Below are 22,814 nucleotides of genomic sequence, written 5' to 3' on the forward strand. Positions count from 1 at the left end.
ATATTCAAATGCAAAGACGAATGGAGTTATAACACAAACACAGTCTTGAGGCATGCCACCAGTCCTCTAATTTCCTGTTAAATAGAGAACTGCTTGTGTCAATATATTTTCACGTTCAGAGCAACTACAAACAACTTCAGAGACTCTCTCAAAACACTGATCACCTCAGAGACTTAAAGACCCAACTGAACCTCCAGTCATGGATGAAATCTATGAGAATACAGAGGAAGTATTAGGTTGTCACAGAAAGTACAGAAGTGAACATAGAACTTCAGAAGACATTTATATGAATCAGGAAGCGATCCAAACTGTGCAACTTAAAACAACTGGACCTGCACCCCCAGGTAAAAAACACATCTATAAATATTACAATTACATGTTGCTGAAGTTTTGTCGACAAACAAAACTAAAACTAAAATTAAGAATTTTATATAAACTGTCTGAAGAAAACAAAAGACTAATTTCAGGAAACGCAATCTGCTGTAGAGTTACTGTAGTTGTGGATTTTTGTTAGCTGTTAATTTTGATTGAGATAACAATAATAATTTAGTTTTGATTAGTTTCTGTCATGGTCCTGTGTCTGTGACCCAGTGAGTTGAATTGTTTATTATTTATATCCCTGATGTTATGTTATGTTATGTTATGTTATGTTATGTTATGATGTGTGTGTTTTAGTTTTGGTATTTCTAGGTCCTGGGTTTTGACCTCTTTGCCCCTCATGTTATTCTGTTCTCCCTCTGTTCCAGTGTAGTCAGGTCTCTGTGTAAAGCCTGCGTCTCTGAGTCTGTGTCTTTGCGTGTGTGAGTTTCCTGTTTTATTGTAAAGTCCCGTGTCTTATGTGAGTGTGTCTGGTTTTGTTCCCCTTGTCTCGTCAGCTCTGATTTCTCCCAGCTGTGTTTTCCTCCTGTCTCCTATTCCCTGATTACTCTACTGTGTATATAAGCCCTGTGTTTCCTTCTGCTTGTTGCTGTTCTGGCTGTGTTTTTTTTCCCCGTGTTCCTCTATGCGTTCATTCTTCATGTACCTCTACTCTCTGTCTCCTTGTGTTCAGGTTTGTTGTTTAGTTCTTAGTTTTTCCCAGTTTCCCACTATTTCTCAGTTCTGTTCTCGCCACCCTCGCCTTTTGTTGCATGTCCCTCTCCACAATAAAGCTCACTCACATCAGCAGTGCCTGCATCTTGGGTTCTCACTCATAACCCCACACGTCTGCCGTTGCAGCCATGACAGTTTCAGTGTTAATCAAAGTTTACACTGTTGCCGGTGTTTGCTTGTTTGGAAAGAGCTCAGAAGAGAAAATAATACAATACGAATACTTTGTAACTAACACTATTTGTATCACTGACACCAAGACCCATTCTCAGATACTGATTCTCAGGAGCAGAAATTATCACGTACTACTTTTTGATAAAAAAAAAAGAAAAGAGAAGAAATGAAACTGGTGTTATATTAAATTTGAGGATATGAACATTTTTCATTTTTAGACATAACAAATATTGACTTCTACCTTCAGGTGCTGAATTTGTAAAGAAGAGTTTCTGCAGAGCTGCTGTGATTCTTCTGGGTCTGCTGTGTCTTTTCCTCTTCATTGGACTCATAACTGTAGTTTTTCTTTGTGAGTACAACAGAAGTTTAATTAGCATGCTAACATTCTCACAGGTGATGCATTTATTTAATGATTACATGTCCAACACAGTCACCCAAGGCAAATCTCAGTGGGAAATGGAGACAGTGATACTACACAAGCTTTACGACAACGTGACCAGCGAGAGAAACCAGTTACAGACCAGTTACAACAACATGAAAACGGAACAGAGCCAATTACAGACCAGTTACAACAACCTGGTTGAAGAGAAAGAACAGCTCCAGAAAAGATTTGACAACCTGACCACAAACAGTGACAATCTTCAGAGAAAGCTTCAAGGTAATTATTTCTTAATGCTCAATGGCCATTTAAAATTCAAGTTTTTTGTCACATACACAGTACAACATGTAGGGAAATGCTTGTGTCCGAGCTGGGACAGGCCGCACCATTCCAGGGCTTTGGTTTAGCAATGGGGGGGGGGGGGGTGTCTAGCTAGGACCCTTACTGGATACCGGGTGGGAATCAAACTTTCAAATCCCACTCTAAAGGTGTGTAGTCTTACCACTATACTATCCAGCTGCTTATTTGATCTCTAACAGCAATTTAACAGTGATTAAGGATCTTGGGGGGAGAGCAGCATAGTGATGTGTGGTTAGCACAACAATCCTGGGCGTGTGTGGAGTTTGCAAGCAGAATGTATCTTGGGAAAGGCCTTTGAAGGGTAAAGTTGTAAATGTAAACTGAGGCTAATGTGAGTGAACATATGAATATTCTATACGTTCATATAAGCTTATTTAGACCGTTTATAGTGGGGCATTAACCTGCATTGACAAGAAACAACCTTCTGATGTTTAACTGGCTTCTCAGCTCCAAAAATAACTCTAGCGTTCTTCATGTTAATAGAAGACATGTTAACACTGTGGTTTTGGTTCAGAGTGTGTTATGCTACAAATGACTGTAACACCATCAAGGATTCAAAACGAGAAGTGGACAGAAGAGAAAAGTTGATTTCTCCCTAACTTAACTTTAATTAACTTTCTCAAGACAGTGACAGTTGCTGACTTGAGCAACATTACCAGACACAAATTATTAAATCCGAGAAGCACTCCCTCTGAGGTCACAAAAATTTAACATTTTTCAAATTTTTTTTGTGTTTTGAATTTGTACCACTGATTTCTTCTCCAAAGCAATGGTTTTTAAAGGCTTATGACTGGAGTTGTATGGATGCTACCCGTCCCCCAGTAAACCCAAATTTTTATTCTGATTTTCTTAAACAGCTTATCAACAAAACTGGGTGGCATTCAATGGTAGTTTGTTTCAAGTTTCTTCAGAGAAGAAATCCTGGCAACAAAGCAGACAAGACTGTCTTCAAAAAGGTGCAGACCTGATGATTATTAACAGCCGAGGGGAACAGGTGTGTGTTCAATCATAATACACATGTGAATGAAACTGCATGAAAACAGAGGATACACTGATGAATCACTTTAAGTTCTGCATGTTTACATTTAGTTTTTCTCTTTCTCTTTCTTTCTAAAAAAAGAACTTTGTGAACCAGCTCAAGATGCGTTTGTGGATTGGACTGACTGACTCAGAGACAGAGGGGACATGGAAATGGGTGGATGGGACTCGCATGACCACAAGGTTGAAATACAAATTAAATTCCTTTCTTGTCCACAAAGTCTTCTTATGTCATTAAGTACATTAACTAACTTATTTTAACTAATATCATGTCACACAAAACCAAAGACTGACTGAATTGTTGAGTTTAACTTTTATAATTTTATTTGTATTTCAGCTACTGGAATAGTGGGGAACCAAATGGTGGCAGAAATGAAAACTGTGGAGAGATTAAAACTTACGACTCAGAAAAAAGCTGGAACGATGAATCATGTTCCAATGAAAAATTCTGGATATGTGAGAAGAGAGTTTCTCCATAACTTAACATCCACGCCCAAAAAATAATGCATAACACAGAGCCATGAGATCAACTTCTGAAATGAAGCTGACCAGAAAGCAGTGGACACTTACAGCGAGTAAAATAAGTCACCAATTTTCTGAGTAAACATATTTCTAAAGGTATTATTGAAATAAAATTCTCGCCACATGTCAGTAACAACCCATCCAATCCACACATGCAAGGAAATTAAACCACAGATGTCCATAAATTAATCCATGTTTGATAGCGAAAATTGACACAGGGAAAAAGTATTGAACGCATGAAGAAGGTGCAAAAAGTCATGACACCAACTTAAAACTATCAGTAATAAGAAAGCAATCCTGCCACTTAATGCAAATTAATATCACCTGATTCAGTCCCAACTTATGGGCTATAAAAAGGTGATGATGATGATGATGATGATGATGATGATGAAGCCATTTATTTGCCACTTGCAGTTGCCTGCAGCAAGACTTGACCTCTCCCGATCATACATACAATACACAAACATCACATTGGGTTGACAGGTCAGAACAGGTAGCGTAACGAAAAAACAATGAAATGTACAACACAATAGTGGAATGGAGGAGAGAAAAGGAGAACTCAGACTGAGCTCCTAGTGGGAGATCAGTATAAGAACAGAAAACAAACTCCTCAGCACAAAAAGCACATGAATCTTCACACCATAACACCATGAAAACACATCACAAGCAACAGGGGTGGCTGCATCGAGTGGGGGCAAGCTTTTGGCATATGGAGGGAGGAAGGGGGTGAGTATATGTCTGTGTCTGTATACGTGTGTGTGTATGCATGTGTATGTGTATCCTGTGTTCAACTGAGACAGTGTCCCTTCACCCAGATGAGCGAAATTAAACTGTCGTACAGCCGACCCAGGTGGCCTTGAAGGGTGTAGTGTAAAGAGTCGAAAACACAGTCCCGTTATCAGGGAAAGCAGAGGCCTCGGGGGCCTTCAAGCAGCAATGTGGGTAGCCAGATGAGAGAAATGATGGTTGTTTGGGTTTAGTGCGAACGAGCTGCATCCAACTTTAAAGCCAATCTAAATGTCAGTCACTGGTCACCGGGTCTGTCAATTCCCCGTTGAGGAGCTGTGAGCTTCTCCAAGATCCATGTTGCGTTCAATAAGCACAGTCTGAGTACTCACAGCCCTTCCCATCACTTACATCATAGTGGCTAGCCTTGTGGGGTTTTCTTTCTTCAATCTTCGAAAAGCCAGGGCCAGCTCCGATCAGCAAGAACCCAGTTACCATGGTTCTGAATAGGTATAAATCTTCTATGTCCTCAATTGAAAGTCCCACCAGGCACAAACGTCCCTCCGGTACAATCAGGTTGTGAAGAGCTACAGAAAGACCTGAAATTAGCTGATACAATTGTTTCAAAGAAAACAATAAGTGACACATTCAACTGCGATGACCTATATGGACGCTCAGCAGTGGCGGTCCTAGCCTGTTTGGCGCCCCGGGCAAACATTCCTCTGGCGCTCTCGCACTCACTTTTCGCGTTTAGAATTTTGAAAAAACATCAGTGCAAATTATAAGTCTGTATTATAATGTCTGGTGTTTTCATGTTTGCTGGTTTGTTTTTATTTTGTTTTATTTTGCGAGTTGGTTATTAGATGCCAGAGAATCCCCCGCCGCCCCACCCTCTCCTCCCTGTGCCGCAAGCAGCAGGCGCACCTCACAAACGGAGGGCGCCCTTACTCCCAGCAAATGGGCGATAGAAAACCGATTGGTGCCTATGCCATTTCCAATATGCGCTGGCTGATGTCGGGGCAGCATGAATATGAGCAATTTTTTTTTTTTTTGCCGATGCCCGTGATGCCGCTCCCCACCACGATGCCACCCCAGGCAACCGCCCGTGTCACCCATATCAAAAACCGCTACTGACGCTCAGCATACAAGACTCCATTGGTGAAGAAAAAGCAAGTCAAAGTGTGTTTTAAGTTTGCTGAACAACATTTTGACAACTCTGTGAAATATGATGTGAATATAGTCTGGTCAGATGAGAAAAAAACTAAACTCTTTAGATGCCTTAATACAAAGCTTGCTTGGAGGTCAAAAGGCATTGAATATCACCCAAAAAACACCATATCAACAATAAAGTTTGGAAGTGGGCTCATCGTGGTGTGAGGATATTTTTTAACATTCAGCACTGGCACGCTTCATATAACTGAAAGAGGAATAAATAGAAAAAAGTACAGAGAGACCTTTGATTAAGAGAAACTGCTGCTATCTACCGAAGAAATGAGTTTGAACATTCCAATAAGACAATAATGATTTCTCATTATTTAGCATAACCTAATTGATGGGTATCTATGGTTTGCTGTCTTTACATGTGTGGATTGGATGGGTTACAACCAACATGTGGTGAAATTTTCATGTCAATTACACCTGTAGAAAAATATTTACCTAGAAATGTGTTTAATACCTATTTTACCCATTGTATGTGGAAATAAGTGTTTTTGCAATGCAAAGCACATCAAAAGAAATATTGTGCTCAAAATACTCATGTTCATGTTATACAAAAAGATTATGTTGTCATAAGTTTGTATCGGTGTGTAAAATTTAACTTTGAAAACATTAGCAATTTAGACTGTGAGGAAAACATTTACTGAATCTATCTATCTATCTATCTATCTATCTATCTATCTATCTATCTATCTAATCCAGCACATAACAGCAGGGTGCAGGATGCTAGCAGGCAGGGCATACATGGAACGCCATAACTAAGTGGCCGGCATAGTATACAGAAACATCTGTGCCGAGTATGGCCTGGAAGTCCTGAGATCAAAATGGAAGACGCCCCTTAGGGTGGTAGAGAATGACCGAGCTAAGATCCTGTGGGACTTCAAGATACAGACGGACAAACTGGTGGTGGCTAACCAACCGGACATAGTGGTGGTAGACAAACAGAAGAAGGCAGCCGTAGTGATAGATGTAGCAGTTCCGAATGACAGCAACATCAGGAAGAAGGAATATGAGAAGCTTGAGAAATACCAAGGGCTCAGAGAAGAGCTTGAGAAAATGTGGAGGGTGAAGGTGACGGTGGTCTATTAAACCCGATTCTTTGATCCCCATGACAGAACAGAGAAAACCGGACACAGAGTGGTCAAAACATTTATAATTCTTTATTCAATCATCTTCCGGAAGAGAGAGCCCTGCACAGCCCAAAGCTGGTTGCAGAATCTCTAACATTAGAAGCTAAAAATGTGTCTCATATAGGTGTTATTTTGGTACTTTACACGTCACACACAGCCTCGATACAAAAATCTCCTTATGTGTTACTAGTTCCTCTTTTTCTGTCAGATTTCCGGTGCAGCTCTGCACTAGACTTCCCCTTTTCTTTACTTCTCCTTTCTAAACTCTATTGCCAGGGCAACTTGTCACCCTCTGTCCTAGTTCTTTGTCACCTCTGGGCCTGGTTTATAAAGGCCTATACATAAAACAATATAATCAGAGAATAAGCATTAAGAATATATATTAATTACATGACAGGTCCCAGTGGTATCGGAGCACTAGGTGTGGTGACTCCACAGCTAGGTGAGTGGTTCCAGCAGATCCCAGGAACAACACCGGAGATCTCTGTCCAGAAGAGCGCAGTCCTAGGAACATGCCACCCATGAGTTACTTATGTAATACCTGTAATACCCCGGTTAATATTTTGCCTCTCAGAACAAGTAACTGTTTTTTCTCTTGTAGCAAAGGTGCATAATACAAACTGTGGCTAAATATATGCTATCCTTTTACATAAAGTTGATATTCTTTTCACTCGTGACATATGTATTGTTAAATAAGTTTAACCATTTTGTTGTTTGGTATCATGCTAAAGGATATTTCAGCTTGCAGTCTGAAGGAGCCAGGGATCAGACTATTGATCTGCTGTACTGTGTTTTTCTTGCATAAAAAGCTTTGCAATCTAAAAAGTTATAATGTTATTTGTTTAGGTAACAATAATTAAATAAATAAACCTACTGTTAGTTTAGAAAAGACTTCTGTGCCACTTTTCCTAACCTGGAAGCTGAGAGATGGCCTATTCCTGACAAGGAGACAATCCTCTGCACTTTAAATAGATGATACATCCTGCTGGCAGCAATTCCAGAGAGCAATGACCACTTGTAATGATCGTCACATTCTTCATATATCCATGTTGGGCAGAGTGTAAATACGAGGCTGAATGTCCTTTGTACAAGCAACACACTGTGTAGAAAAGTCAGTGTAGAGAAATTCAAGTAGTCAGCCTGTCTCACACTAATCAGAGTGCTCATTATATCACACAGTAATTTGCATTGCTTTCCCCCTATTGCTAAAAAGAATCATGCAGATGTTAAATGGGATAGTTAATCTGTGAGGTTTTGTGACATCACGTGCACATTGCTCAAGGACACGATAAGCGGTAGCGATCACATCCAATCACTGATACACTTTACATAGAAATTACCACAACTTTTCCCCCTCACGATGCTTATATTCTGCTGTGCCGCCGAGGGCAGCAATCATCAAGGACAAAAAGAGAATCTTTTTTAATCACTGTAGTGATGTGAAAATGAAGCCATGAACCAGTACTGAACCTCCAAAAGTTACTGAACCCCCCCTCCTCGATTCAGAGATGGTCTTTCCCTTTTCACATAAATGGCCTCCTTGACTCCACGCTCAAACCAGCGTTCCTCCCTGTCCAAGATGTGTACATCCTCATCCTTGAAAGAGTGTCCACTGGCCTGTAGGTGTAAATAGACTGCAGAGTCCTGGCCAGAGGAGGTGGCTCTTCTGTGTTGTCTCTGAATCGGGGGCCTAAGGGTACATCTTTCGCCATCTTACAATGCTGTGATTGCAGCCATTCCCCAACTCTCTGTGAATGGTACTCATGACCATTGATCAGTGGATTTTGGTCAGTGGTTGTTGATCAATGGTCATGAGAATTTGCATAATTAAGATTAAGGAACTGACCTCCCAGCCCATTGTTCTTTCAGTGGGCTGGTTTCAGTCATTATGCAAATGTACTGTTTATGAGATTGGGGAAACCTGCAGTCAGTTGAGACTGAAGAAGTCACTTGGAAGAGTGACGAAACGTTTCTCCCACAAAACGCCACGTCCAGATGAACAGAATCAGCTTTTGGAGATTTACTTTCATGGATGATTGAGAATGCATCAAGGCGTTTTAACCCACTTTGGCAAGGACGGCCTAAAGATTTGTACGTCAGTATGAGCAAACAGCACGTAAGATGGCGGACAGTGTTGTGAAGGTTACTTTTAAAATGTATTCCATTACAGATTACAGAATACATGCCTTAAAATGTATTCTGTAACGTATTCCGTTACGTTACTCAATGAGAGTAACGTATTCTGAATACTTTGGATTACTTAACATATTATCATGCATTTTACAACTACATGAATGTGCTATTGCTGTGTGATTTATTACTATTACTTAAGGTCCGCGGCTCTGAACCGTAGTAAAGGGACCTCTGACTAATACGGGTTCCGTGTCGGGCTCATAGCCGAAAAATAGCTTTACTTTTTTGTGTGGGTCAACTCTGCTTGCGAGAGACAGAGAGGTGTTGAAAGGTTGCTCCAATGGAACTTATTGTTTCGGAGGAAAACACGAACAAAGCGTATAGTCGAGTTTTAATAGCTTACTTACAACTGGGCTCGTCAGGCACTCTTCTTGGCTGCAGTGGTTATTATTATATTTACATGCTTCCAGCTCCCGTTTCTGCTCAATGACAACTCTACTTTTCGACTCTCCTTTTTCTCCCACCTCGCGCTCACAGACACATAACGTATGGCAGTCCATTCTCCCAGCAGCACGGACTACACTGCCCATGAGGCTACATTCTTTAGAGCTATACCTGTAGCATTCTGCCTATTAGCTTAGCACAACAACAACAAAAAGGCGCTCGCTCACCCAGGAAACACGTAGAGCGAGAGCGTCACCCTGTAACCATGGCAACCGCAACGCTGCCGCCTGGAACTACAGAACGTAGCTGTCAAACAAAACCCAAACAGTCCTGACCCGCCACAATATGAAACAGGAAAGTACCGCCGTGTAATCCATTTATTTCAACAAAGTAACTGTATTCTAAATACCACCTTTTTAAACGATACCTGTAACGGAATACAGTTACTCATATTTTGTATTTTAAATACGTAACGGCGGTACATGTATTCCGTTACTCCCCAACACTGATGGCGGACTACAGAAACCACCTGAGATTCAGCCTCAGATGCCGACAAATCAGGATTACTCCTAAAAGTCTGTAAATGAGCCATTAAGTTAAAGACTTCCGGGCAAGAAAAATCCTCCAGAAGGCACAGCATCAGTTGCTTAATGAACGGGTGAGGCAAACAAATTTTACCATCGATGTGTTAAAATCCCAAGAGGAGCGAATCCGACAGAGACTGACAATGCTTTTAGATGAGAATACTCTTAAAAAGGTGTTTGACTTCACTGAGAAGGCTCGTCTAGCACAGCACAAGAAGTCTAAGACCAGGCAACAAAGGAAGTTTGACTTACTTGTTGTACGTCGGAAACCACCGCAAAATACGGAGAGTGTCCTTAGTGACCAGAAGAGACAAGGATGCGACACGGAGGATGTGGACAAGTGGGTGAAGAATTTGTCTGACAGACAGCTCACCCAAACAGAGAAAAACATCCTTGCTAAAGGGCTGAATTTTGCTGTCACACCGAGACAAATCCTTCTAGTGGAGCGGATCACAGCCACAGAAACAGCAATTCGTAACAACAATATTACAGAAGTGGAAGCAGAGCAACTACGGACGAAAGTTTTGGCCTGTCTCAGCAATGCAAAGGCCCCGGCATCCAACATCACCATGGAGGAGAGGAAGGCACTCACATCACTTAGTGATGACAACATTATCATCCGTCCAGCACACAAGGGTAAGTGCACAGTTTTGCTAAACCAGAAGGACTATCATGAGAAAATTTTGTCACTACTCAGTGATGAAAATACTTATGAGCCCCTGAAACGAGACCCAGGAAGTGGCTACAGGAAGAGGGTGATAGACTGTCTGAAGCAGTTAGAACAAGACAAGGATATTGACCGGACCTCATATCACAGGCTGTACCCAGGGGAATCTACACCAAGTATGTATGGTTTACCAAAAATACATAAACAGGGTGCACCTTTAAGACCGATTGTCTGCATGATCAACTCGGTCACCTATAACATCTCCAAGTTTCTGGCTTCGATCCTCAACCCGCTGGTGGGCAGCTCTGAACACCACATCCAGAACACCTTGGATTTTGTTGAGAAGGTGAGAGATGTCATTATGGAGGCAGATGAAACCATGGTCTCGTACGACATTACATCTCTCTTCACTTGCATCCCGGTCACAGAAGCGTTGGAGGTAGTCCGTAAGATATTACAGGATGACACCAACCTCAGCAACAGGACCACTCTCAGCATCGACCAAGTGTGTTTGCTTTTGGAGCTGTGTCTTCATTCCACCTACTTCACATACAAGGGTCAGTTCTACAGGCAGAAACATGGGTGTGCCATGAGCTCCCTAGTTTCACCCATCATGGCCAATTTGTACATGGAAGAAGTGGAAAAGAGGGCTTTGTTATCCTACCCTGGAACACCACCAAGCCATTGGTTCAGATATGTGGATGACACCTGGGTGAAAATCAAATCTCAGGACGTACCACAATTCACGGATCACATTAACGCGGTGGACAGACACATCAAATTCACCAGGGAGGATATGAAAAGTGGCAGGTTAGCCTTCTTAGACTGTGAGATTTCCATCAGTAATGGGGGACATCTAAAAGCTGACGTGTGCCATAAACCTACACATACGGATCAGTATTTAAGGTTTGACTCTCATCATCCACTGGAGCACAAACTGGGTGTCATTAGGACGCTACAACACAGAGCGAACACCATCCCCACTGACACAGCGGCCAGGGAGGCAGAAGAACAGCACATCAAGAAGGCCCTGAGTAAATGTGGTTATCCCAGCTGGACTTTTGTCAAAGCTGGAAAGGCACCTAAAGAAAGCTCCAGCCGATCCAGGAGAGAAGGACAACCGCTGCCTAAGCGAAAACCTGTAGTGATCCCATATGTGTCAGGAGTATCGGAGCAGTTGAGACGCATTTTTTCTAAACACCGGGTCTCTGTGGCTTTTAAACCCCAAAACACGCTGCGCCAAAAACTGGTCCACCCCAAGGATCGGGTCCCCCGACACAAACAGAGTAACATAGTGTACGCTGTTAAGTGCCAGGAGGATTGCCAGGATTTATGCATCGGGGAAACCAAACAACCTCTGGCGAAGCGGATGGCACTTTGTTTTTTTGGGACAACACCATCTGTAAGTTGCGTTTGCAGTACTTCAGCATCTAGCTAGCCCTACTGAAGATTAGCGAGCATAAAGGTATTAATGATTTTTAAGTGGCAGATAATTTCAAATGCAACGTTTCTATCAGCTCAGCAAACATCAGCAAACACACAAATTGTTTGTGTGCAGTTTTTGGTAAAGTGTGTTGTTAGCTAAAAGTCCAGCTGCTGCAGTTCAAAGAGAGAACAAAGAAAGAAAGCTAACCTCACTCAGAGATGGAGAAAGATACGAAAGATTGGACAGGAGAGGAAGAAGAGATTTAAAGGTAAGGATTGCTCAATCCTATTTGATAAAGTGGAAATTTAAAGCTTACATGTAAGTCGATGTAAGGTAGACTGTGTTATTTAAAGGTTGCATTAAAATAGCAATACTAATAGGATAAAGAGGTTAGTTTGCTGTAGTGTGATGGATTAAAAATCTTTGTTATTGGTGCACAGTGGCTGTGGTGTTACATGAAGGGTAGCAGAGATTAATATGAATGTTAGCTGATAATGTTTAGTGTCAGTTTTGGCTGGTGGTCATGGGTCACTTCCAATAAAATGGCACAAGACTGTAGTAACATCCATCTATCAAATGGAAGACTTTATTAAAGAGAATACATGTTAACACACCAACACACAGAGAGAATCCACCCCCCTCAAAAGCAGCTGTCTTCCTTTTATACTAAGCAGGAGAGGAACTACCAGACCCCTGTCATCAACGAGTGCCCAGTGGAGAGAGTGGACAGCTTCAAATACCTCGGAGTTCACATCACGCAGGACCTGTCATGGTCCTGTCACATCAACACCGTGGTGAAAAAGGCCCGTCAGCGTCTCTACCACCTCAGACGCTTGAGAGACTTCCAACTGCCCTCCAAGGTGCTCAGGAACTTTTACTCGTGCACCATAGAGAGCATCCTGACGGGAAACATCTTAACCTGGTTCGGGAACAGCACCATGCAGGACAGACGAGCTCTACAGAGGGTTGTGCGGTCAGCTGAGCGCACCATCCGCTCCGAGCTCCCTGACCTGCACTCAATCTACAGCAGGCGGTGCTGGACCAAGGCCAGGAAGATCGTGAAGGACCTCAGCCATCCCAACAACTGACTGTTCTCTCTGTTGAGGTCAGGAAAGCGATTCCGCTCCCTGAAGACCAACACAGAGAGACTGAGGAGGAGCTTCTTCCCGCAGGCGATACGGTCTCTCAATCACACCACCACACAGTACTGACCCACACATACAGTTCTTACACACACTGGACTTTCTGGACATTGTTTTCACTTCATTACTTAAATCACGCTGCTGTTATTGTGTATATGCTGCTGTTATTGTGTATATATTTATTTATATTTATATTTCTTCATACATTCTTATATAGTTCTATATTGTGTATTTTGTTGTACAGTTATTTTATTTTCAACTTTAATTTATATATTTTATCTTATTCTCCCAGTTAAATTTACCCTTCATTCTAATTTGTGTTGTACAGTTATTTCATTTTTAACCTTAATTTATATTTTATTCCTTCCTAGTTAAATTTACCCTTTTTAATTTTTCATATTTATTTCCTATCTTATTCATAGCCTTTTCCTTTTTTGTTTTCTTTAGGTCAGAGCAGTTGTCCAAGCATTTCACTACATATCGTACTGTGTATGACTGTGTACGTGACAAATAAAATTTGAATTTGGAATTTGGAATACTCTACCATTCCAGCGAGCATATGGAAAACATAAACCTCCCCATGAGAAAACATCAACCACAATACACCACATGATAGACATATTCCAATGTGTTACAAGTCCTATAAATAATTCAATAACATATAAACTTCAATCACTTCTATATACATTAAAACGCCTTAACCACACTCCCCCAGCCTGGCACATTGGTTTGCTCCAGGAGCTTATAAGATTGAGCTGCTTTTACACTTTTGCTCCACATCGTGCAAAAGAAGCCACCAGTAAAGGTGAGTACTGTTACCACTACAATAATCTATCTAGGACAGCGGTCCCCAACCTTTTTTGCACCACGGACCGGTTTATGCCCAACAATATTTTCACGGACCGGCCTTTAAGGTGTCGCGGGTAAATACAACCAAATAACACTAGTACCAGTATTGAAAAAAAGAAGATTTATTCATAACACACGTGAAAAGACCCAGGAAAACCGAGTTAACGATAAAAACGATAACAAAATAACGCTAAAAACCGATAAAAACCTTGAAAACCATACATTTCACACCCGAGCCTCAACTCTCGCGGACCGGTACCAAACGACTCACGGACCGGTACCGGGGGCTGGGGACCGCTGATCTAGGATACTGCACGTGAGAAAAAAAATGATATAATTTCCAAATTTTGACATTTTGACACACTCACACCCCTCACAACTCTGTAAGCCTGCGGTTGCATGACTGTGTTGCTGTTGCTGTTAAGCTGAGGAATCACAGTAAAGACGGTATAACCTTTATCTGTGCGTCCTGTGTGTTCTGACCGACACCCCAAGGTGAACACCACTGCTATTCAGCCAACGCCTATACAGTCCTAGGTTCAACCCAAATTAACAAGTAATAGAACAAAACACATATATAAGCAACTTGACGAAAAGAGGAAGAATGCAAATGGACAGAAACAGAACACAATCGTGTGAATTGTTTACAGTAATCACACAATTAATTATCAGCTGGGAGACTATAACACATGGGAGACACAGCAAGATAGAGATCACAACATGACACAATGACAAAAAAAAAAACTATGAGAAATGTTTTTTGTTTTGTTCATGAATAACACCATGTTGTGACAAAATTCAATGTTTTTTGAGACAATAAGCAGGCATTTAAGTACAAAGACAAAGCAACAGAACAAGACTGTGATATCTCATAAAGATTGCATTACAGTAAAGTCTTAATGCATGCTCAATCATCCAGGTAAGGAAAGAAGAGTTGATTCTGTTCATCTGGATGTAGCTTTTCAAGTGGGAGAAAAATTTCTTCACTCATCCAAGTGACTTCTTTAGTCTCAGCTGACTGCAGGTTTCCCCAAGCTTATTAACAGTATATTTGCAAAATGACTGAAACTAGCACCACTGGTGAATATTGGGCTGTGAAGTCAGTTTCTTGATTATTAATATGCAAACTGAACATTGATCAACAACCACTGATCAAAGACCATTGTGCCAAAAAATTGGTCCAATCCAAGGATTAGGCCATTCTTTCAATGAGATGGATGCACACATTCTGGACAGGGAGAAACGCTGGTTAAGCGGGGAATCAAAAGTGAAAAGGGAAAGATCATCTCTAAATCTAGAAGGGAGCCCGAGGGTACATGTCTTACGATCTCTTGCCATGTTACAATGCTCTAATTGAACCCATTTCCCAAATTTTTGCATCCCATGTTCAATGGAAAGTATTCACTTTATAAACATATTCTAAAATATAATGTTTTAAGATTAACATGCAGTGGCCTTCTCTCCTGTTTTTATTCATACTTATAATGTGTGATATATTTTAAATTATTACAAGTGGAAAAAGTGCTGCAGCTAGAACTAAGTGCATATTCAAATACAAAGACAAATGCAGTCAAAACCCCAAACACAGCCCTGAGGAGTGCCATCAGATCTCAGTTTCCTGTTAAAAAGAGAACTGCTTGTGTCAGTATATTTTCACACAGTTCAGAGCTACTACAACCAACTACAGAGACTCTTGCAAAGCACTGATCACCTCAGAGACTTAAAGACCCAACTAAACCTCCAATACAGATAAAATCATGGATGACGTCTATGAGAATACAGAGGAAGTATTAGGTTGTCGCAGAAAGTTTCAAAGGGAGCATCAAACTGTGGAAGACATTTGCATGAATCATGAAGTGATCCAAACCGTACAACGTAAAACAACTGGACCTTCACCCCCAGGTAAAAACCACAAACCTATCTATAGATATTACAATTACGTGTTGCTAAAGTTTTGTGCACAAAACTAAACTAAAAATAAAACTGAGAATTCTATACAAACTGTCTGAAGAAAGTATACATATGCATGCATACATACGTACGTGTACATGTTCATAACATTATGGAATTTAATTAAATTTTTTAAAATTTTCTATTTTATCTATTTTGTTACGCGGGCATTTTGCCGTACCACGGGCAGAAATATTGCCGTTAAGTGCCTTCGTAACTTGAATTTTTCGTTAAATGGGGTCTTCGTAAGCCGGGGTTCCACTGTAATGGTATTTATTTCGCTTCCACCAAGACCCATTCTCAGATGCAATAAGTCTCTCATACTACTTTTTAGATAAAAACAGCAATTGGTGTTATAATAAAATGTATAAGGATATAAAAAATTTTTATGATTAGACATATAACAAATATTTACTTCTACCTGTAGGTCCTGAAATTTTAAAGAAGAGTTCCTGCAGAGCTGCTGTGATTCTTCTGGGTCTGCTGTGTCTTTTCCTCCTGGTTGGACTCATAACTGTGGTTTTTCTTTGTGAGTACAACATGAATGTAAAGCATGCTAAAATCCTCACAGGTGATGTATTTATTTTATGATGATGTCCAACAGTCACCCAAGGCAAATCTCAGTGGGAAATGAAGACAGTGATACTACACAAGCTTTATGACAACGTGACCAGTGAGAGAAACCAGTTACAGACCAGTTTCAACAATCTGGTTAAAGAGAGAGACCAGCTCCAGAAAAGATTGGAAGACATGACCACAAACAGAGACGACCTTCAATGTAATTATATCTTAATGCTTGATGGCAGATTTACCTGTAAGTCTTTAACACTTTAACAAATGTAGCTTTTCAAAAAGCATGGTGAGGCAAGAATCCTGGTTTTGTGTGGTGTGTGTGAAGTCTTCATGTTCTCCCTATGTTTGCATGGTTTTGCTCATTCTCTAGTGGGTTATGATAATTGGTGAATTCAAAATTCCCCATAAGTGTGAATGTAGTTGCAAATGGTTGTCTGTCTATCTCAGGGGTAGGCAACCTTTCTGATGATGAGTGCCATTTAAAATTTCCTCAGAGGTCAGTGTGCCATATGATTGCATTAGCAATAAATTTAATAACGCTCTATATTAACAGTTACACACTATATAGAACCACTTTATAGAATTATATTTGTTCGCAGATGTTGGCAGCTATCAGCGAATAGTTATCAGCTATTTTGAAACAAAAAAAAAGACACTTTTTATCCATAACAAGAACTCCATAACAGCAAATGAACTGTACAACAGAAAATACAAATGCTATTTATGGTCTCCTCACAAGAATGATAAGAAAAATAAACTAAGCCAATATGGCATGTCTGTTAATACAGAGGCACACATGTTATGTGATCTCTGGTCTCCCACTCAGAGACACAGGTCTCCGAGTGTCCAGCATTCAGACGGCTACCTGAGGACACTCATGTGAGAGAAAATCTGCTCACACAGATATGTAGAGCCAAATACTGTCAGTAAGGCCTCTGCAATGTTCTGAAGACAGTTAAACTTGTCAGGTAGTGATGTCCAGCAGGTGAAACTGCAAGCTCCATGAACACGCACAGCTATGGATTACAGCTGCTTCGATGTTGCATTAACTGGCATTAACTCAGGAGCTTAATGCGAGACAAATCTAGCTGCTCATTAAAGATTTCTGGTTTGATCAGAAACGAAAACATTGGTCCATACACCTGAAAGTCCCCCCCCCCCAAAAAAAAATATACATACATACATACATACACACACATATATATATATATGTATGTATGTATATACACACACACTTTAACTGAAGTGCTTTGAATTTGTACCACTGATTGCTTCTTCCCATTATGAGCCTTCTTTAAAGGGTCTAACTGCGATTCTATGTATGCTACCTATCACAAAGCAAGCACAAATTATTATTCTGTTTTTCTTAAACAGATTGCCGAGAAAATTGGGTAATTTTCAGTGATAGTTTGTACCAGGTGTCTTCAGAGAAGAAATCCTGGCAAGAAAGCAGACAAGACTGTCTTCAAAAAGGTGCACACCTGATGATTATCAACAGCCGAGAGGAACAGGTTTGTGTGTGTTCAAACATAATACAGATGTGTGTAGAACAAAGAATTAAACACTGAATGAAAACAGCTGATACACTGATGAATTACTTTAAGTTCTGCATGCTTACATTTAGTTTCTCTCTTTCTAAATAAAGAACTTTGTGAACCAGTTCAAGAAGAATTTGTGGATTGGAATGACTGACTCAGAGAAAGAGGGGACATGGAAATGGGTGGATGGGACTCAAACGAGCACAAGGTTGAAATAAAAATAAAATCTGTCTCTTGTCCATAAAGTAATTGTGTACTTTAACAAAATTAATTTGGTTAATAGCTTACTGAAAACAAAATACTGACTGAATTGTTGAGCTTAATTCTTATAATTTTATCTGCATTACAGCTACTGGAATCAGGAGTATAAAGAGCCAAATGGTGGCACACGGCAAAATTGTGGAGAGATCGATAATTACAATATAGAAGACAGCTGGAATGATGCACCATGTTCCAATACACAATTCTGGATATGTGAGAAGAGAGTTTCTCCTTAACTTAACATCCACACCCAACAAATACTGCAGAACATGGAGCCATGAGATGACCTCCTGAAATGAAGCTGAACAGAAAGCAGTGGACACTTACAGCGGGAAAAATAAGTATTGAACACGTCACCAATTTTCCGAGTAAACATATTTCTAAAGGTATTATTGAAATAAAAATCTGTCAGTAACAACCCATCCAATCCCCACATGCAAGGAAATCAAACCATAGATGTCTGTAAATTAAGTCATGTCTAATAATGAAAAATTACACAATGACACAAGTACAGAACCCATGAATTTAACACCAGCTGAACTCTACCAGTAATAAGAAATTAATCCTGCCACTTAGTGCAAATTAATATCAGCTGGTTCAGTCCCAACTGATGGGCTATAAAAAGCTGTGTCATTACCGAGGTTTCACACGAGAAACATCTTATGATGGGTAAAACCCATGAGCTCTCTTGAGACTGTTTCAACATCTCTTCCACTTCTGACTTCTTCATTCTGTACTACATTTCCTTTCTTGGCACCCTAAATATGCTTTCTCTAGATCCACAAAGACATTTATGTGGTACTGATCTGGTGGGGGCGTAGTTCATACTTTATCACTGTCCTCATAAATGTCTTGCACATACATCTCTGCCACCCATGAGTTACTTATGTAATACCCCAGTTCCTCTTGTGCCTCTCAGAACAAGTGACAAGTTTTTTTCTCTTGTAGCAAAGGTGCACAACAAAAACTGTGGCTAAATATGTCCTATCATTTAACATGAAGTTTTATTTGATATTCTTTTATTTTACAACCAATGTATTGTTAAATACGTTAAAGCATTTTGTTGTTTAATATCATGCTAAAGGATATTTTAGCTTGCAGTCTGAGGGGGGCAGGGATCAGACTATTACTCTGCTGTACTCTGTTTTTCTTGTATAAACAGCTTTGCAATCCAAAAATGTGTAATGTTATTTGTTTAGGTAACAATAATTAAATAATTAAACCAACTAATAAATAATTTATTAATGAATAAAAGACTTCTGTGCCACTTTTCTAACCTGGAAGCTGAGGGATGACCTGACAAAGAGACAATCCTCAGCACATTACATAGATGATGCATCCTCCTGGCAGCAATTTCAGAGCAATGACCACTCGTAATGATCTTTATATGCCCTTGTACAAGCAACACACTCTGTAGAAAAGTCAGCGTAGAGAAATTCAGGCAGTCAGCCTGTCTCACACTAATCAGAGAGCTCCTTACATCACACAGTGTGGTTCATTTGCATTGCTTTTTCTCCAACTTAATTTTAATTTAATTTAATTTTAATTTAACTTTAATTTAATTTAGAAAGAGGGAAAATACATAATGAACATATTAACAAATGTAAATATGCCAGATTATAGCCTTAGGCACATCAATTATATTGCACAATACCCAATATTATACATGCCCTGACTGTCCTGATATTGATCTGACCCATTACAATACTTGTTTCCCTTTTTGTAATACATTTAACTCTTTTTCATGTCCAGATAACAATTAACAAAACCTCAAATAAACATAAGACAAACTGCCTTCCCAAAATGATCCACAGGGGAACTTAAATACTGGCTTAGCCAAACCAAATGACAGACAAGGGGGGAAACAAAATGGCTGCCATATAACCAACTAATACAAAACAATTAAACAAACTTGAAACACCCCCCAGGCAATGAAGCATGTTGTCAGTGGTACTTCAGCTCTCCCTTTGCCACACTTTTTGCCAGCCAGGAAGGAGAAGCCAAACCCCAGGTAACTCAAACTAAGAAAGATGTATAAATATAACATAAAACAGAACTTTGACCTTGCAGTGTTACTATGTGTGCACACCATATAAACATTAGAAGGTGTAATGAAAAAATAAAATTATTTAATAAACAAACGATATTGGATAATAAGTAGAATTACATTTAAAGTAGTGACTGCAAAGTAAACTAAAGTGAATCAACTGGTGGTGAGGTGTGGAGCTTACCATGTGTGGCTTGCCATCACTTGCATACTTCGATTGGCCCAATAGCAGCGAGACTAGTATGGGACCAACTTGTAATACAGTATTCAATATGAGTCAGTATCACAGAGTACAGGAATGTAATCGCTGCTGTGTCTGTTCATGATGTGTGGATATGTCTAAAGTTCCGTATATTAACATTTCCACTTTTCACTAAATTTTCAACATGTTTTTTTAAAGGGATAATTTCGAGACTAGTAGCACTCCCAAATACTTAAATTCCTCAACATTAATTAGTTCTTGTGCACAAGCAACCTTGTGCACAAGGTCCACAAGTTCCACTCATCCAACGTGTGAAACCTGCTGTGAGGCCAATTAAAGTGTGGCCAGAGGGGACAGACGCAGATTTAAAAACACTGGAATATGTTCACCCACACAGACCTGGACCAGTACGCCTCATATGTACTGGATTACATCTCCAAAACCACAGACAGTGTCACCACCCAGAAACAGATTACCATGTACCCCAACCAGAAGCCTTGGATGAACCGGGATGTTCGTCTCCTCTTGAAGGCCTGCAACACCGCCTTTAGGTCAGGAGATGCACATGCCTACAGTACAGCCAGGGCTAATCTAAAGAAGGGTATCAAAAAAGCCAAACACCATTACAAAAAGAAGGTAGAAAAACACTTCTCCAACTCCAATCCCTGACGCATGTGGCAAGGACTCCAGACCATTACAGACTACAGGACCACCAACCCCTCCCCCACATCCTCTGATGTCTCCTTCCTCAATGAGCTCAACAACTTTTATGCTCGTTTTGAGCGAGGGAATCCCACAACCACAACCAAAGCAGACATGACGCCAGACCACCAACCTCTTACTCTGACTTCAGTTCAGCATTCAATACAATCCTCCCCTCACAACTCATCAGGAAACTGACAGACCTGGGCATCAGTTCCCTCATGTGCAAATGGTTACTGGACTTCCTGACCAACCGCCCCCAACATGTCCGGCTGGATAACCACTGCTCATCTACAATCACAATGAACACCGGTATACCACAAGGCTGTGTGATGATCCCTTTCCTGTACTCCCTCTTCACCCACGACTGCAGACCTGCCGATGGTTCTAACACCATCATTAAGTTTGCAGATGACACCATGGTGATTGGCCTCATCAATGACAACAATGAGGCCGCCTACAGGGAAGAGGTGGATCGTCTGGCTGAGTGGTGCGACACAAACAACCTGCTGCTCAACACCGAGAAGACCAAGGAGCTCATCGACTACAGGAGGAATGCTGACCCACATCCACCCATCTACATTAAGGGGACGGCTGTGGAGCATGTGAGCAGCTTCAAGTTCCTGGGAGTCCACATCTCCGAGGATCTCATCTGGATGACCAAGTGCTCCAAGCTGGTCAAGAAGGCTCACCAGCACCTCTTCTTCTTGAGGACTCTGAGGAAGAACCACCTGTCCTCAGACATCCTGGTGAACTTCTATCGCTGCACCATCGAGAGCATCCTGACCAACTGTATAACAGTCTGGTACGGGAACTGCTCTGCCTCGGACCGGAAGGCGTTGCAAGGGGTTGTGAAAACTGCCCAGCGCATCGCCGGAGCACCACTTCCTGCCATAAAGGACATCTACAGGAAGCGGTGTCTGAAAAGGGCTGGGAAAATCATCAAAGACCCCAGTCACCCAGCACATGGACTCTTCACCCTCCTGCCCTCTGGGAGGCGCTACAGGAGCCTCCGGACTAAGACCACCAGGTACCAGAACAGCTTCTTCCCCACAGCTGTCAGACTCCTGAACTCTGCCTCCTGACATCTGACCCACGTTAAGCACATGGACTGGACATACAAACACCCACAACCACCTACACACACACACATACACACAATAATAACATTCGACCATTCATGTGATTCAGTCAGATAAATAGAATGGTAAATGGCCTGTATTTGTATAGCGCTTTACTAGTTCCTAAGGACCCCAAAGCGCTTTACACATCCAGTCATCCACCCACACACACTGGTGATGGCAAGCTACATTGTAGCCACAGCCACCCTGGGGAGCACTGACAGAAGCGAGGCTGCCGGACACTGGCGCCACCGGGCCCTCTGACCACCACCAGTAGGCAACGGGTGAAGCGTCTTGCCCAAGGACACAACGACCAAGACTGTCCAAGCTGGGGCTCGAACTGCTTTTGATATGCAGTGTTGGGAAGGTTACTTTTAAAATGTATTCCACTACAGATTACAGAATACATGCCCCAAAATGTATTTTGTAATGTATTCCGTTACGTTACTCAATGAGAGTAACGTATTCTGAATACTTTGGATTACTTAATATATTATCATGCTTTTCACAACTACGTGAATTTACTATTGCTGTGTGATTTA

The 22,814-nt window shown here is 41.0% G+C and overlaps 3 protein-coding genes across 3 annotated transcripts; all 3 read left to right on the forward strand.

Moving 5' to 3' along the window:
* The first annotated feature begins 1,228 nt into the window (after positions 1-1,228).
* Positions 1,229-3,977, forward strand: LOC120729226 (CD209 antigen-like). Its single transcript, XM_040024769.1, has 5 exons — positions 1,229-1,612; positions 1,694-1,921; positions 2,860-2,996; positions 3,123-3,223; positions 3,378-3,977. Exons 2-5 carry the CDS (start codon positions 1,720-1,722, stop codon positions 3,517-3,519), a joined length of 582 nt encoding a protein of 193 aa, XP_039880703.1. The 5' UTR covers positions 1,229-1,612; positions 1,694-1,719; the 3' UTR covers positions 3,520-3,977.
* Positions 3,978-9,718: 5,741 nt separating this feature from the next.
* Positions 9,719-12,364, forward strand: LOC120729250. The gene is given in 1 exon segment (XM_040024791.1): positions 9,719-12,364. A coding segment is annotated over 1 exon segment (2,181 nt). The 3' UTR covers positions 11,900-12,364.
* A 2,993-nt stretch (positions 12,365-15,357) lies between these two features.
* Positions 15,358-19,916, forward strand: LOC120729225 (CD209 antigen-like protein C). The gene is made up of 6 exons (XM_040024768.1): positions 15,358-15,780; positions 16,256-16,357; positions 16,433-16,606; positions 17,776-17,912; positions 18,047-18,147; positions 18,289-19,916. Exons 1-6 carry the CDS (start codon positions 15,636-15,638, stop codon positions 18,434-18,436), a joined length of 807 nt encoding a protein of 268 aa, XP_039880702.1. The 5' UTR covers positions 15,358-15,635; the 3' UTR covers positions 18,437-19,916.
* The last annotated feature ends 2,898 nt before the right edge of the window (positions 19,917-22,814 follow it).

Source organism: Simochromis diagramma, unplaced genomic scaffold, assembly GCF_900408965.1.
Source record: "Simochromis diagramma unplaced genomic scaffold, fSimDia1.1 OVJJ01000302.1, whole genome shotgun sequence".
Classification (NCBI taxonomy): domain Eukaryota; kingdom Metazoa; phylum Chordata; class Actinopteri; order Cichliformes; family Cichlidae; genus Simochromis; species Simochromis diagramma.

Excerpts from the sequence above, each read along its gene's own strand:
- LOC120729226 (XM_040024769.1), top strand. The coding sequence starts at position 1,720 with ATGGAGACAGTGATACTACACAAGCTTTACGACAACGTGACCAGCGAG. Across the intron at positions 2,997-3,122 it reads TTAACAGCCGAGGGGAACAG|AACTTTGTGAACCAGCTCAA; the intron begins GTGTGTGTTCAA and ends TTCTAAAAAAAG. Across the intron at positions 3,224-3,377 it reads GGGACTCGCATGACCACAAG|CTACTGGAATAGTGGGGAAC; the intron begins GTTGAAATACAA and ends TTTGTATTTCAG.
- LOC120729225 (XM_040024768.1), top strand. The coding sequence starts at position 15,636 with ATGGATGACGTCTATGAGAATACAGAGGAAGTATTAGGTTGTCGCAGA. Across the intron at positions 16,607-17,775 it reads AAACAGAGACGACCTTCAAT|ATTGCCGAGAAAATTGGGTA; the intron begins GTAATTATATCT and ends TTTCTTAAACAG. Across the intron at positions 17,913-18,046 it reads TCAACAGCCGAGAGGAACAG|AACTTTGTGAACCAGTTCAA; the intron begins GTTTGTGTGTGT and ends TTCTAAATAAAG.